At 33.2% G+C, this 12,721-nt stretch overlaps 1 protein-coding gene across 1 annotated transcript in view; it reads left to right on the top strand.

Annotated features, from left to right (window-relative positions):
* Window positions 1-12,721, top strand: part of ARFGEF3 (ARFGEF family member 3) — a 215,742-nt gene that overhangs the window by 185,371 nt on the left and 17,650 nt on the right. Inside the window, exons 26-29 of the mRNA XM_044674613.1 lie at window positions 3,300-3,444; window positions 7,910-8,038; window positions 10,389-10,565; window positions 12,371-12,485. Of these exons, the coding sequence (XP_044530548.1) occupies window positions 3,300-3,444; window positions 7,910-8,038; window positions 10,389-10,565; window positions 12,371-12,485 (566 nt within the window). The remainder of the gene's footprint in view (window positions 1-3,299; window positions 3,445-7,909; window positions 8,039-10,388; window positions 10,566-12,370; window positions 12,486-12,721) is intronic.

Genomic DNA, 12,721 nt, shown 5'->3' on the forward strand with positions numbered 1-12,721 from the left:
ATAATAATAATAATAATAATAATAATAATAATAATAATAATGGCATAAATGATGGATTACATGAAAGAAATGCTAAATTTCGAAAAGTAGTTGTGTAATTCCAGTAGCTGTATGTCTCTGGGTACAAGTCTTACTGGGTGCTGTCTTTTACTTTCTCTTTCATCTCTTAAGTCAAATTTGGCTAAATTTATCTCATCTTTAAGCAGTTACCAGAAGGGGGAAATGCTCTCTTCACCTACAGATGTGAAAATACAATAGTCCCCTAAGTCTTAAGAAGGAGTAGTCTAAATAGATACAATATATGAATATTATGACATGAAAATTGAGGACTTATGTATTTCTCTCCTACCCCCAATATCTGTGTCTTCTTTTTTTTTTGCCCATCTCTCCCCTATCTCTTTCTTGATTAATTAATTTTAACATGGAAATAATTTTATCAGCTTCAATATTTAAATATTTAATGTTTAATGTTAAACATTTTAATGTTAAATGTTTAATATTAAATGTTTAATTTTAATTTCAGTTCAATTTTTAATAAATTTAATGAATCAAAAACATTAAATATTTAATGTTTTTCTTAACTTTAAAAAAGTGACATGCTTCTTTTTTTTCAAAAAACTGACTAAATTAATTTTTAACTTATATAGTCTCAGATTTTTAAAAATTATGAGTCTTTAGCCCTTGATTTAAAAAGCAGATATTTGTTATAGACAGTGACATTTTCAAAAGAAGAAAGATAATTAAGGAGAAATTGGGTGACAGTTGTACGGATGAATGGATGCTACAAAGCTACACTGCCTTTGAATGGGAACCAATTTTAAATAGGCTACATTTATAACTTCATAAATCTCTGAACTCTAAAAGCAAGGTCATAGTAATAATAATCTGAGTTTTATGATAGTGGAAAATGGGACATGGTTCATGGACCAGATGTAGGTCTTTACAGATGAAAATGTACTTTGCAGAAGGTTGGATGGAGCTGCCTATATTCCCCCATCCCTTTAGCTTTGTTCATCCACTCCCACCTACCTTCACTTTATGGTCAAAAGAAAAATACTAAAAAAGACCAGTCAAAAATATACTTTGATAAAGTGATTTCTTTTCTAGGAAAGAGAGTAATATTGTTTTCATTCATCAAACATTTATTAAATGCCTATGATTGTGCCAGGCACTGTGTTTTACCACTAAGGCTTAAATTTTTTTTTTAATTTTGAAAAATATATAAACAGAATATATGTAACAAAATATAATACATACAAATTTTGTTATAAATAATTTATTATACTTTTATAACAATTCAGTTATAAATATATAATAAATTTTAATAAATGCACTTACCCAGGAGTAACAAATTCTCAAATCAGTTATGTCCCAAAAAACTATATCTCATTCTCTATTTCCCCTCCTCCTCACCCTTTGCCCTTCTTTCCCAGCCCTTACCCCTCCCCAGAAAAGCAAGTAATATGATACAAATTTCATATGTATTATCATATAACACATTTCCCTATTTGTTGTATAATGAAACAAGGCACATATTGCTTACACTAGAGATAAGTTCATGGAGGAAATAAAATGAAGAATGGTATGCTTCAATCTGCATTCAGACTTTGTTCCTCCTATGGTGGTGGATGTCTTTTTTTTTCCTGAATTTCAGAATTTTCCTGAATCCTTGCTTTTGATGATAACAGTTGTCATTCCCAGTTGATCATCATACATTATTGTTGTTACTATGTACAATGTTCTCTTGGTTATGCTCACTTCATTTTGTATCATTTCATATAAATCTTTCCAGGTTTCTTTATGATCATCTTGTTTGACATTTCTTATAGCACAATAGTATCTCATTACAATTATATACCACAACTTGTTCAGTTTACTTTTCAAAAAGCTGCTCTTTGACAACTTGCCTTCCCAAAATGTGTGACCATGTTACTCATGCCCACCCCTGCCCACTTACTCAATGGCTCCTAAAATAAAGCTATCATTTTCACTTTCCCTATCCCTTACCCCACTAACCCCCATCCAGCTCTTTAACCTATATAATGTAATAGAAATACTATACAATATTTCTGACATTACCATTTCCTGCTATTTTTCATTGCAAACATATTCAACTAAATCATGAGCTACAGTATTTGTGGCCTCTGGAGCGTTTTCAGCTATGGTAAAGGTTAAAAGTCTCTGTGGGAAGGGGTTTGATACTGGGCTCCCTACTGATTTGCCCAAACTGAAAGAATCCTGATTATTTTCTTTTCCTTAGGTAACTAATGAATATATTCAGTGTGTTGCCATGTCTGATCTAAGGATTTCATTTTAGATGAAGGAAGGAAGGAAGGAAGGAAGGAAGGAAGGAAGGAAGGAAGGAAAGAGAAAACTGAAGAGATCACCTTCTCTAAATTGCTGGTGTCATACCTCCTTATGGCATACAGATGACCCTAGTTCCTTAATTGATCAAGTATTTATTATATGTTTGCTATGTGCTAGACACTAGGGATATAAGAACAAAGAATAAAATTATCCCTATTCCCAAGGAGCTAAAGGAAGAGACCCCAAGTAGATATAAGAATGTGTATGGCACAAATATTAAATTAATAAACACAAACCTATGGAAGCAGTTAAATATGAAGTAGTTTGGGAGGGAAGGCATCAACAGTTGGGGAGATTAGGAAAGGTTTCATAGAGAAGATGGTGTCTGAGCTGCATCTTCAAGGAAGAGATTAACTTTGAAGGCAAAGGTGAGAAGGGATTACATTCAGACATGGAAAATATCCACTCCAAAGGCACAAAAATAGGAGATGTATGAGAAACAGTAGGAAGTATTCTAAAGGCTATGCCAATGGAGCAAAAATTCTGGCTATTGAGTGTAAAAGGGAATTCTTAATCCCTTTCTTCTAATTTAACTGGAAAGGTTTCAGAAAAAGGCTCAGTGATGAAGAATAAGTATAACAAGGGAAGCCTAGCTAGATTCCAGGAAGCTTATCACTTCTTGAAGATTATCTGTGTCATTTGTAGGATGCTGAAATTAATGGAGGAAGTGCTAACCTTGACAAAATGATACCTATTAAGCCCGAGTTAGAGTCTTATCTGGGAAATTAATTAATTGTGATATTTTTAATAAGAAAATATATTCCACATTCCAGAAAATCAATTGACCAACTTTTACAAATCAAACCATGGATAATTCAGAGATTTTTCATATTCCTTCATTGCCATCTGTTCTTGTTAAATCTCTATTAGGTAGTTGTTATTCCTTTGGATCTATTGCTTTCTTTACATTGTGGGTTCTTTTTTCCATTTAGTTGCTTGCCAAAATCTACAAGATGCCCTTGAAACCAATTTTTCTTGGTGGGAGGCTTGCCAGTTTGCCTCGGAGAGTTCAAGAGCACTCAGCAAGTAGTGAGGATGGGATCGAATCGATACTTTCTGATTTTGATGATGATACGGGTAAGTGAATATAAAAACTGCAACCAAATTAAATTATTTGCAGTGTTTATTCCCAGCAACTCAAACAATGATTTAAGCTACCTGCAAGGAAGCTCTTTCAAGATGCTGATGTTGTTTATCCTACTGAAGCTGGCAAACCCAAATGCAATAGTTCTCAAATTTCAGTGGTTCAAAAGATATTTGGGTCTCAGTTTCTTCATCTCCAAAGCGAAAGGAAGCTGGGGGACAGACTTGATATCCTCTAAGTTCCTACCATTTGTGATTCCAATTTATCTGTGTTATCAGTTTAGGAGCAGTACATTTGCAGAAACCTCATCTTACAACAGATTGTCATAAATCATTTATAGTTTGCAACTAAATTTACTGCAGGATTTTTCACTTGAATTTGACAATTTGGAATAAATTTGTATTGATAGAGCTTAATCAAAACTGGCTGGTATTCATGGCTTTAAAACTTAAAATATAGGAAATAAAATCATTTTAGAATTCCTTCTGATGAGATCATATGGACAGAAAGTTGGGGAAATGAGGCTATTAGTAGAGAACAGAAAGATAATCCACTGGAGTTTATAGGCTCTAAAATTGAATTTGTTTCTCTTTTTCAAATTAAATCCTATGTCATCCACCATGAATTGCAATCCTGGCAAGTAGTCTGTTTTTCTTGGGTAGCTAATTCTTAGGCTTTTAAAACTAATTATTGGTACATTTGCTTCTTTCTCTCTGAGAAAACCAATTTTATTCTAGAAATGAAGACTGAGTCCTGTTGAGGGCATCCTTTTGGAAGTCTAGTTTCTGGACACAGGATGTATGTTGGTTTTTCTTGTCACCTTACATGACATTAAACTTCCTATATAATAAAGATTTGCTACTACTTCATATTGGGGTTGGGATTAGTGCTTTCTTGGTAAAGTTTTACATGCAGCAAAATTTCATTGATACAAGTCAATTAGGAGGAAGGTGTTCTGACTTAATAAAAGTTTGAATCAATGAATATTTTAGAAATAATGATGGTCACATAACATAGAAATGCTGATGGTTTATGTGGATTTAATTTATATCCTGCTATTTTGCTAAAATTATTGATAGTTTCTTTTAAATCATTTTCTTTTTATTTCCTCTCCCAATTACATGTAAAAACAGTTTCCGACATTTTTCAAAGGATATTGAATCTCTAATTCTCTCCTTCTCTTCCTTACCCCCAACCCCAACCCTGCTTGAGATGGTAAGCAACCTCATATAGATTTCACATATGCATTCATGTAAAACAGTTTTCCATATTAATCCTTAATGAAAGGAAACTCAGACAGAAAAAGAAGTAAGCAAGTGCTTTGGTTTGGCTTTAGACTCAGTTCTTTTACTTGGGAAGTAGATGCCATTTTTTATCATGAATCCTTTGGGATAGTTTTGGATCACTGTATTGCTGCTTATTTCACACTGCTTCAGTCTTTCTAGGTTTTTCTAAGCTCCTCCTGTTTGTAATTTCTTACAGGACAATAATATTATTATATTACTATCATATTTTATAACTTATTCAGCTATTCCCCTGATGGATATCCCCTCACTTTCCAAATCTTTGCCCCACCTAAAAAGAACTGCTTTAAATATTTTTGTACATATAGGTCCTTCCCCTTTTATGTTTTTGTTTTTTTCTATCTCTTTGGAATAGAAACCTAGTAATGGTATTGCTGGGTCAAAGGGTATGGATGTTTTATAGCCGTTTGAGCATAGGTCCAAATTGCTCTTCTGAATGACTAAGTCAGTTTTCACAACTCCCCCAGCAATGCATTCATGTTTCCATATCCACTTCAGGTTTTATCATTTTCCTTTTCTGTCATAATAGCCAATCTGATAGGTATAGAATGGTACCTCAGAGTTGTTTTAATTTGCATTTCTCTAAGTAATAGTGATTTAGAACATTTTTTGCATGACTATAGACAGTTTTAATTACTTTGTCTGAGAACTTGCCCCTTCATGTCCTTTGGCATTTATTAATTGAGGAATGACTTGTATTCTCATATATTCAACTCATTTCTCCATGAATTTGAGAAATGAGGCCTTTATTAGAGAGACTTATGAAAAAAATCTTTGCAATATTATGATTACTGTGTATTATACTCCATCCTATTTCCTCCTGTTTAGTTTCTGACTTCCACCTCCCCCAATTTTCCCTCTTTTCTATCAATCCCTCCCCTACTTCTCTTATTCACTTCCACTCCTATTTTTCTGTATGGTAGAAACACTTTCTATCCCCAATTGATTGTGTATATTCTTCCCGCATTGAGCCAATTCTGATAAGAGTAGCATTCTTATGCTGTCCTCCCCATCTCTCCTATATTCCCCTCTACTGTGAACATTCTTTCATGCCTCTTTTATATGTATTAGTTTGCCCCATTCTGTTTTTACCATCCCACTGCTCCAAATGCATTCCTCTTTCTTATGCCCAATTTTAAATTAAATTTTTGTATTATCCCTTCATATTCAACTTGTACCCTCACTCTGTCTATATATACTCTTTCTAAATGCCCTAATAATGACAAAGTTCTTTGTAGTCACAAGAATCATCTCTGCATGTAGGGTTGTACACAATTTTACATTCTTGAATATCTTTTGATTTCTCTTTTCTATTTATCTTTTCATGATTCTCTTGAGTCTTATATTTGAGAGTCAAATTTCGCATTCAGCTGGTCTTTTCATCAGGAATGTTTGAAAGTCTTCTATTTCATTGAATACTCATTTTCCCCCTTGAAGGATTATTCTCAGTTGTGCTGGGTAAGTGATTGTTGGTCCTATCTCCTTTGCCCACTGCAACATCATATTCCAGGCCCTCCTATCCTTTAATGTCAAAGCTGCTAAGTCTTGTGTCATCCTGACTGTAGCTCCACAATATTTGAATTATTTTTTTTGTTCTTTGCATTATTTTGTCCTTGATCTTGGAGTTCTGGAATTTGACTACAATATTCCTAAGAGTTATGCTTTTGTAGATGATCAATGGAGTCTTCAGATTTTTCTCTTTTTATATCTAATACTGAATTATTAACTATCTGTCCTGTAGGCATCTCAAACACTCTAAGTCTAAAACAATTCTCTTTCTCACCAAATCCTACCATTATTATAATAATTTACATTTAGACTAAGCAAAAAGATATAATCCCTCTTCCATATGAGAACCTTTAAACAAAAACAAAAACCTCTTACCTTCTGTCTTAGAATAAAAGTTAAGTATTTGTTCCAAGGGAAAGAGCAGTAAGGGCTAGGTAATTGAGATTAAGTGATTTGCCCAAGTTACACAGCTAGGAAGTGTCTAAGGTCAGATATGAATCCAGGACCTCCCATCTCCAGGCCTGGCTCTCTATCCATTGAGCCACCAAGCTGCCCCTACATGACAACTTTTTAAAATATAAAGATATATTTCTTGTGTTTTAGTTAGGCTAAAGATCTTAGTACATTTGACTAATGCTCAAATGACATGATTTCACACCTCTTTACTAGTACTATATAGTTTATCAGTGGCCTTTCTAAAATGTAATGCCTAGAAGAAAAGATGGTAATCTTTCAAATATAGTATAATCAGAGTAGACTTAGTACGCTATTGATTTTTCAACCATATCTAACTCTTTGTGACCCCATTTGGGATTTTCTTGGCAATGATACTGGAGTGACTTTACATTTCCTTCTCCATCTCGTTTTATAGATGAAGAAACTGAGGCAAACAGAATTAAGTGATTTGCCCAGGGTCATATAACTAGTAATTGTCAGATTTGAACTCACAAAGAGGAATCTTTCTAACTCCAGGCCTAGAACTCTATCCAATATATCACCAAGCTGCAGTTAGCACTCTGCCCTCAATGTTTCTAAACACTAGGTTTCTACTAATGAAATATAAGATTCCATTAGCATTTTTGGCTATTCCATCATACTATTTTCTCATGTTGCAGTGTGAAAATATCTCAGATCTTTAAAAATAAAATTTTTAATGAATTTTATTTTTATATAACAATTATTTCCAGTGCTCCCCACTACACACATAAAATAACCGAACCTTCCTTTATAGATTAATCAAAATCAGCCAATAGTGACTTTATCTGAAGTATCTGAAGTATTCTGCCTTCTGACATGGGAAAGGAACTATATTTCATTATCTCTTCTCTGAGACCAGGATTAGTCACTGCAATTACTCTGAATATGACTTCCTTTTAATGATTTTTTTCCCCTGGCTATAGGATGTTCTAAAAGTTTTGGTGCAGTTTTAAGCTATTAAACCTTAAGCTAAAAAAGAGTAAATGTTAAATTTCATGTACTTTGCTATCTTGGGATCTACAGATTCTCCTATGCCTATATTTAAAGATGCTAGATTACAATGCATTTATACTTAATAAGTGTTTAACTTAAACTTCTGCTGATCTGAATACAATTCCTTTTAATGTTCCTACTATGTTTAATGATTGGTATATTTCTGTGTTTCTAGGTCTTATAGAAGTCTGGATCATCCTTCTAGAACAGCTGACAGCAGCTGTATCCAATTGTCCTCGTCAGCACCAACCTCCTACCTTGGATTTACTCTTTGAGCTCTTGAGAGATGTTACCAAAGTACCTGGTAAATATCTATATCTGTGTATTTATATATTTATATAATAATAAACATATAATTATATATTTAATTTTTGTATTAATTATATTTCATCATATATAATAATATAGATAAATTAAATTTAATGTTAGTGATATAATAAATATGAATATATAATATAAAGCAAATATATTTATATATTTATATGTGTATTTTATGTTATTGGCTTTTAGCAAGGTATACCCACTGATGCTGGCCTTGCAAAATTACCAATGTCTCTAAACCGATGTCCATTTGGAACTATAGTTGTCAATTTTTGTGTTAGAAGCAAGTTTCATAATTGTTAAGCCCATGACAAATGGCAAGAAGAACCACTTTATTAAGGGGACAGAGAGAGAAAGAGGAACTGGGACAACAGCAAAAAGGCCACTGCTAGACAATGTGATGGGGACAACCAACTCATAGAAGCAATGAGGGATGAACCTCTGACTGCCAACTGTTAGATTCCTATTTTAATGAATTATTTTTGCAATTCTTGAAAGGGAATATAATACTTTTATTATAGGACTAGCCTAAAATTTCAAAATCCTTGGGTTAAAATTCTACCTCTGACATATAATGACTGTGTTTTGAACTTGATTAATTTTCAGAATATGAGATAGTATATGATCCGTATAGTGTCAATTTCCCATCACAATGTTGCTCATTCACATAATTTTATATAATAGGAACAGAGACCACTGAAGTAGGCTCTCAAAGTTCTATTGTCATTGCAAGCTCAAGAATATTCCATAATCTATATTTGTTAGGTAATTCTTAAGTTTAAAAATTATATCAAATTTTTGTTGAAAAGAATCCAATTTCTAATGTTTTAAATAGTAGAGAAAAGAGAATTTCTATCCAATGACCTAAACATTCTACTGAATTAGCTATCTGCATTTATGTTGGCTTATTTTTGTAAATTAAATATCTTTTTGCATATGAAACCATTTTAATCCTAAAAGCCTACTTTGTAAACCAAATAACTGGTGTCAAATACATATAGTAATTCAATTTAATTTACATTCTTAAAAACATGTTATCTTTTGTTTTTATAACACCTAGACATTTTACAGTCTTATCTCCCCAACCCCAATAGCAATCCCATATAATAAAATAGGAGAAAAAATAAATAAACCTAACCAACACATCAAGTCTTATTAAATATAAAATATTCCACACCCATAGTCTCCCATTTCTGAAGAGAAGTGAAGGAGGAACATTCTCATATCTCTTTCTTTGGACTATTTGCTCATTATAATTTCACAGTGTTTCTATTCTATTGCTTATTGTTGCAGGGTAGTTACAGTACATATTGTCTTCCTGATTCTGCTCACTTAACTTTGCATTGGTTCAGCTAAGTCTTCTTATGCTTCTCTGTATTTATCACATTCATCCTTTCTCAAAGCTGAATAATAATCCATTATATCTATGACCTGCTTAAGTCCCCAAAGCAGATAGTCATCTGCTTTTCAGTAAATATTTATTTTTATCTTTCTTAAAATCCTTATCTTCAATAATCAATACTATGTATTGATTCCAAGGCTGAAGAGCAAGAAGGACTAAGCAATAGAGGTTAAGTGATTTGCCAAGGTCACCCAGCTAGGAATTATCTGAGGTCAGATTTGAACCCAAGACTTCCCCTTTCCAGGTATACCTCTCAATCCATCCAGTCACCTAGCTGCCCCTTCAGCAAATGTTTTTTTAAAAACCTACTATCTTCTGGGTATTGTGCTAGGTACTTGGGAAACAAAGTATAAAACAAAACAGAAATTTTCATTCTATTGGAAGATATAATTTGTACTTAAAAAGGTAAATTTGTTCAGTTGTTTCAGTAATGCTGATTCTTCATGACTCCATTTGGGGTTTTCTTAGCAAAGATACTGAAATGATTTATTATTTTCTTCTTTACCTCATTTTATAAATGAGAAGACTGAGGGAAACAGGATTAAATTATTTTTCCAGGGTCACACAGCCAGCATTTTTCTGAAGCCAGATTTGAACTCAGAAAGATGAACCTTCCTGACTCCAGGCCAGGCACTCTATCCACTATGTCACCTTATTGCCCATAAATATAAATAGTAAGAGCTTAATAAATACTTGTTAAATGATAAAATTAACCAGAAAAAGTAACTTCCAACTTCAAAATTCTGGGAAAATTTTGGAATAGTATCATTAAAATTTTTCCTTTGTTCCCCTCAGGAAAAGCAGAATTCTCTACAAAACTCGATTTTCAGTTTTATAATGGACAGAGTGAGCAACTTCAAATGAAGGCAAAGATCTTTACTTTTGCTAGAATTTACTCTCAAAATCTTAACACATCCTAATTCTCTTTCAGGACCAGGGTTTGGAATATATGCAGTTGTACATCTCCTCCTTCCTGTGATGTCCCTATGGCTCCGCCGTAGCCATAAAGACCATGCTTACTGGGATGTTGCCTCAGCCAATTTCAAGCATGCTATTGGTTTGTCCTGTGAACTGGTGGTAGAACATATCCAGAGCTTTATCCATTCAGGTAGTAAGTCTCCATTTGTATCTTTGTTATCAAGACCATTCATTCTGAGTCTTACATTAGCATTGTCACCTAAAACCTTTTCTTAGATCCCATGGATTTTGTATGAAGGTAACACACTAGGGATACTAAACAAAGATGTAAATATAAAGTATTTTATATAAATACAGCTCTGGAAAAGTTAGGAATAATTTTAAGGGGAATTGCATGATTCAAGAAAAAGGAGGAAAGTAGCTAGGGAGTTTCATACCCAGACTAGAATGGCATAAGGAAGCTAGCAGAGAAAAATATGGCTGAGGAGATAGAACACTGGGCTTGGAGACAGGAAGATCTGGGTTCATCTATTGCTTCAGACACTTACTAGCTTTGTGACCCTGGGTAAGTCATTAAATCTCTCTAAACTTCCATCTACCCCATGGGGTGAGGAAATTGGCCATCCAGAGGATTTTAACAAGTCTCTATTGTGTTTGGTATGACTCAACACTGAAAGGAACATTTAGTTTGGCAGAGGCTCATGCAAAGTGGAACATTTATATGTGCCAGCCACACAGAGATAGTCACCTTGAACATAGGAGCAAATGATCATGCCTAGGAGCCTGATTTCTAGTGGGAGAATAAGAGTTCAAGAACTTAAGTCCCAAAGGACTTCTAGAAAAATTGATTTGATATGGATGGCAGTAAGATGGTCTTAGGAAAGCTGATGGAGTATAGACTGTAAGAATTGAAAGGCTAGATGTCTACCAAACCTACTAGTGTAAGCAAGCTTAGCTATTCACCTAAGAATGAATTAGCAGATTTTAAGTGTGTCTTATACAGCTATCCTTCCACATCACTATTTCCTCAATGTGGAAAATCTGTGTGTAAAATTTTTTGGCCCTCCCTTCATACCAGAGAAGCCTGAATTTTTTTCTTTTTCTTTTATGGGTTATTTATAATGCCTTATTATAAAATCTTGGTAAGTATTTGGTCACAGGCTACACAGTTTCTAAACTTTTTCTGTGTTGTCTGCTGGCTTTTGCAGATTGTTTGCAGATTCCACAAAACTAAAAAAAAGCCAATCCATGATATATCAAAACCATGAAGGGGAAAGTTGTGATGTGGAAGGGATATCTGTATGTCAGAAATTATGAAAATGTATAAATCCACATCTTTCATTCTTAGGGATTAATTTTTTAAAATGGAGATTATACATGAAATTTAATTTAATGCAATGTATTGAATGCCTACCAAGTTATTGAAATTAATAACTATTAATTGAGTTTGTATTCTGTGCTATGCACTGTGAGGAAAATGAATTAATGCACTAAACTTCCTTTTATGTTTTTTCTTCTCTTATTAGAATATAAACTCTTTGAGAGTAGGAACCATCTTGTTGTTATTGTTTGTGTATTTCTAGTTCTTAATAAATTATCTTTATCTACCTACCTAGCTAGCTAGCTAAAACACAGTCCTTGTTCTTATGGAGTTACCAGTCTAATGGGGAAAAGTTTAATATAATAACAGAACTTGACATTTTTTCACTATTGAATGACTGTGTCCTTGCTTTAAGAGAGACAATTCTGCACAAAAATCTAGAAATGGAATAAATAAAGCAATAAATAAAAATCCTAAATGCTGATTATCTAACTTAACTTTTATAGGTAGTAACTTCTTTTCATTGCCCTCTTCACTTTTTTCTTTTCTTATATGCATATTTCCCTCCTTTGTCACTTCATTTTTTCTTTCTGTAAGTGGTCATTATGTTCTTTTCACAGTGATATATTATTCCAAAGCTATTGAGTGAAATTGTGGTATTTTTTGTCCCATAGATATTAGGTATGAAAATATGATCAACTCAATGCTAAAAGATCTCTTTGAATTACTGGTAGCATGTGTGGCCAAACCGACAGAAACTATCTCCAGAGTTGGCTGTTCTTGTATTCGGTAAGAAAAGTAGTTTCTCATTCAAATAAGATGTTCCACATGAAAAATAAAAGGAGAAAAAGATTTATTGAAGTAATAGAAGGAATAACCATTCCATTGCTATAGTTAAAGAAAAATGATTATATATTAATAATTATTTGCCATCTCTAATGATTAGTCAATCAGTAGATACTCAATGCCTTTTCAATTTAATAAGCGTTTATTAAATGTCTGCAGAAGGAAGGAAGGAAGGAAGG

The sequence above is a fragment of the Gracilinanus agilis genome, chromosome 4 (assembly GCF_016433145.1).
Source record: "Gracilinanus agilis isolate LMUSP501 chromosome 4, AgileGrace, whole genome shotgun sequence".
Classification (NCBI taxonomy): domain Eukaryota; kingdom Metazoa; phylum Chordata; class Mammalia; order Didelphimorphia; family Didelphidae; genus Gracilinanus; species Gracilinanus agilis.